The sequence below is a fragment of the Gossypium raimondii genome, chromosome 1 (assembly GCF_025698545.1).
Source record: "Gossypium raimondii isolate GPD5lz chromosome 1, ASM2569854v1, whole genome shotgun sequence".
Classification (NCBI taxonomy): domain Eukaryota; kingdom Viridiplantae; phylum Streptophyta; class Magnoliopsida; order Malvales; family Malvaceae; genus Gossypium; species Gossypium raimondii.
The window spans coordinates 11787319-11791458 of record NC_068565.1 but is presented as its reverse complement, the minus strand read 5'-3'; the positions used below and the strand labels follow the sequence as shown (position 1 = coordinate 11791458).

The following is a 4140-nucleotide window of genomic DNA, read 5'->3' as shown; positions in this document are numbered from 1 at the left end:
TGAGATATGCTTTGAGTTTGGACAAGCGAGATGGCTTAGAAAAGGATAGGAAATATAGGGTTATTTATAGAATATTGTATTCAGAAATGGTTTGCGGTAATTTACTGCTGAGTTTTCCTCATTCAAACCCACGAATTTTATTAAACATTAGCAGACAAAGAAAATATTACTATTTTTATTCAAATATTGCAGTGTGTGATTTTCTAAAGTTTGATTATGGATTAAAAAAACACAAAAATTGTTGGAGATGAAATTAAAATGGTTTACGTTACCAACAGCTAATTGGAACTTCACCTCTGGTCTGCATGATAATAATTTTCAATAGGAAATTAAGGTGTAAAATGTTGATAAAAATATTGTGAAATGAGTTTCAGATTTTTTTTTATTTTATAAACGAAAATTTATTTATTTAAATATAAATGCGTATTTTCCATTTTAATAAATTCTTGTCCAAAATTACTCCTTTTTATAGCATTTTCATCGCACAAGTTTTCCAAAATTTTATTTATAAAACTAAATTCTTTTCTTAAATTTCATATAAACTCCTAGAACAAGAAAAAGATTAAATACTTTTTTAAATAGTTTTAATCTTTCATACCTCCTGGGTTTCAATTTCGTAATTTTTCAATTTGCTTTCTAGGAGTGATTAGTATAATATATATACATTGAATAATGGCACGTCAATAATGTGACTAAAAATTTAGTATAAAATATATCTATTATAAGTTTATAGAAAAAACTAATTAATAGTTTGACTTAAGTGGTAAAAATTATATTATAAGGTTAAGTGTAAATCTCATTTTGTGTGCGTTTTATAGAGTTTATATTAAAAAATTAAAATATTTTTATAATAAAATAATTTACTTTTATAAAAAGCTTGAATTTTTAGTCGTTGAGTTTGATTTCAATTGGTACGTGATACTAACTCAGTTAAAATTTTAAGACACATTTATAATGCGGATGAAAAACAAAATTATATAATAAATATATTTATAAAAATTGTATAAAATAAATAAGGCTTTGGTTGAAATAGTAAAATAAATATATTTAAAATCATAATGTCTTAAGTTTAAATCTTATTATGTGTGTATTCTTCTTTTTGTATATTTTAATTTTAAAATAATAAAACAAATTTTAAAAATTCAAAAGTCTTAAGAGTTATACGCCTAAATGCATAAAATTTAATAATAAATTCTTTTAAAGTGTGTTTGGGTGAGAGATTTGTAGTACGAATTTCATTTGTAGTAATGTTCTGACAATTCAAAAATAAACTTATTTATTTGATTATATATATCGGAGAATTCCATCAACTCGCTTTTTTTTCAAATTCCACCGAAAAAGTTTTTTATCCAAAATTCCTCATAATTATATATATTTGATTTAATACACTTTAAAAATTATTTAATTCTAATATATATATATATTTTAAAACTTGTTTTTATTTTAAACTGATTATATTCTTTTCACAAATATAATATCCCTATTGAATATTTTTAATATAATTATTTTTCAATTTGTAAAATTCCAATAATCTAATATTTCCTAAATAAATAAATTATCCAAATAAAATAATTATAAATACCAGCATGGATAAATTCTAAAATACTAGTATTATAAAATCTAAAAATTTAAAATTATTCACCCAAACACAAGTTCAGTTTTCCTTTCTCATTTCTTCTTTCACCAAAAATAAAAATTTTAAGAAAATTCATCGTCGTATTTGGATGGATATGAATGAAATGAAAACCTCGTGGGCTTGTTTGTTAAATTTTAAGAGATGCATATTTTGATATAATTTTTACAATTTTAACTCAACGTGATTATTTTTAAGTTATATTTAGATTTAAATTTCAACTTTTGCATTTCACACTCTTATTAGATGATAATTAAAGAGGTTGGGTATTTATCATTTTGTAATATTCATACTTGAATTTATTTGCATAATTTCTTTAAAAATCAAACCCATTTTATCATTCATATTAAATTATATTAATATTTAAATTTGGATCCTATTTAAATAACATTATTTATTAAGATGAAAAATATTCAAATATAGTAAGAAAAAAAATATAAATATAAATATCTAATTTTATTATATGTAAAAGTAAAGTAAATTTGAATAATAAATATTGAAACACAATATTCGAATTAGACTTGATATTGGGCTGGGCCAAGAGACCCACCCGAAAAGTGGGAGAGTTTGAGTAAAAATATAGGCCCAAAAATTAGGTTTGAAAAAAAAAACGAGGCCCGTTTTCTAAACAAGTTGGGCCTTAGGTAAGTTTTTTTAGCTTGATCTTGACCCGACTCAAATTTGCAACTTTTTGCTGCTGTTTTTATTGTTTTTGTTGTTGTTTGTCACCGTTTTGGTGTTGTTTCGCTATTATATTGCTATTATTTTGTTGTTATTGTTTGGGTATTGTATAACTCTGGTTTTATTGTTAATTTTGCTACAATTTTAGAGGTATTTGCTTGCTATGTTGCAATTTTTAATTTGTTGGGAAACAATTATTTTAATGTTTTTAGTGTATTTGATGTATTATATTTTTTAAAAATTTATTATTATATAAAAATAATAATATAAAAAAATTAATATGAGTGGGCCGGACTGGATTTAAGTTTTAACATTTTTATCAGGGTCGGGCTTGGATAAAATTTGAGGTCAATTTTTTGAGCCTGGACCCTAAAATAAATTATATTGAGAAGGGAGGATGATGATAACCCCTAATTTGAATCCACTAAAGATAATAAATAGAAAATAGAAATATGAAAATGCTACATTCATACCATCCTATTCCTAACCCTTAGTTTTCCATATCTGAAAAGTGACCCATATAGAAATAATAATTAATATTATATTTTGTTTAACTTTTTAGATGTCCCGTAATTGCAAGAAACTGAAGTTATCCTCAATATATTTGATTGATTGGTTGATGTACCTATCACCACCTTCTTCTAACCTCTTTCATGAGTAAAGCCATATGTTCGATAAAAGAAATTGTGATACTTCTCCACATAATGAATATTATTATGGTAAATATCATACCAACCTAATAACATCTAACGCAGCCACCAGGTTTCCCGGTGACCGGTATCATCCAAAGAACAGTATTTGAAATGAATGACTTCCACGCCGGAAATTAGTTGGCGAGGGGTTAAAGAAGTGCGACAGATAGGGCAGGTGGAACGCCGGTGTCCGGCCCATCTATCCAAACAAACTTTATGGAAAAGGTGGTCGCATCTCAACTCTGGAATCTCGTCGTCTTCATCGATCTTACATAGACATATAGCACATTCAACTTCTTCTTCTTCATCACCACCCGCGTCTTGCTTGCAGCTGTAATTCCGGCACCCTAGCTTGAAATCATCGCGGCCAATGGGTGCAGGTATTTGATAAGGGAACAAGGAGAAACGAAGCAACAAATTCCAGGCCCATTGCACAGACGAAAGCATTGAAAGGAGAGAAAAGTAGCACTTCTCTAGCTTGTCAACACCCATGATTGAATGATGGAAGGAGAGTGTTGACGAAGCAAACATGAGTGTATGGGTTTGAAAAGGAAGGAGAATATAGGGTTATTTAAAGGGTAATTGGATTCAGAAATGGCTTGCTGTAAATTGCTGCTGAATTATCCCCATTCAAAGGGAAGACTTTCAATCAATCTTGGCAGACAAAGAAAAAATATTTTTATTTAAATATTGCCATTTGAGTGGTATTTGAAGTAAAAATTGCTTAACAGTCCAATTTTGACTATTTATAATAAAAGAATTGTTGGAGATGAAATTAAAAAGGTTGACGTCATCATTTTGGAACTTGGCATTATTATAAATTATATGCCGTTTCGGCTTTGATAGTTATCTTTCCTTGATTTGGTCCTTTAAATATACATGCTTTCTATTTATTTTTCAGTTATTTTCATATCTATATTATCCTTCTTTTATATTTTGTCTTTTTTCTTTACAAATATTAAAAAAAAAACCATTAACAGTATGGAACTTTAAAGCGTCGTGAAAAGTTTCTAACAATGTCACAAAAAATTTTGTGACATCTCTAAGTGTCACGTTGACTAACATAAGCAAAAAAACATATTTGTGGCGCATATAATGGTTAGGACGAAAGGTCACAAAAAGATTGAGAAAAAA

The 4140-nt window shown here is 27.1% G+C and overlaps 1 protein-coding gene across 1 annotated transcript; it reads right to left on the bottom strand.

Moving 5' to 3' along the window:
- Positions 1-3060: 3060 nt before the first annotated feature.
- On the bottom strand, positions 3061-3498 carry LOC105782454 (uncharacterized). Its single transcript, XM_012607200.2, has one exon. The coding sequence runs from the start codon at positions 3496-3498 to the stop codon at positions 3061-3063; it is 438 nt and encodes a 145-aa protein (XP_012462654.2).
- Between the last annotated feature and the right edge of the window lie 642 nt (positions 3499-4140).

Bases quoted from the DNA above. Each gene is read 5' to 3' on its own strand.
- LOC105782454 (XM_012607200.2), bottom strand. From the start codon at position 3,498: ATGGGTGTTGACAAGCTAGAGAAGTGCTACTTTTCTCTCCTTTCAATG.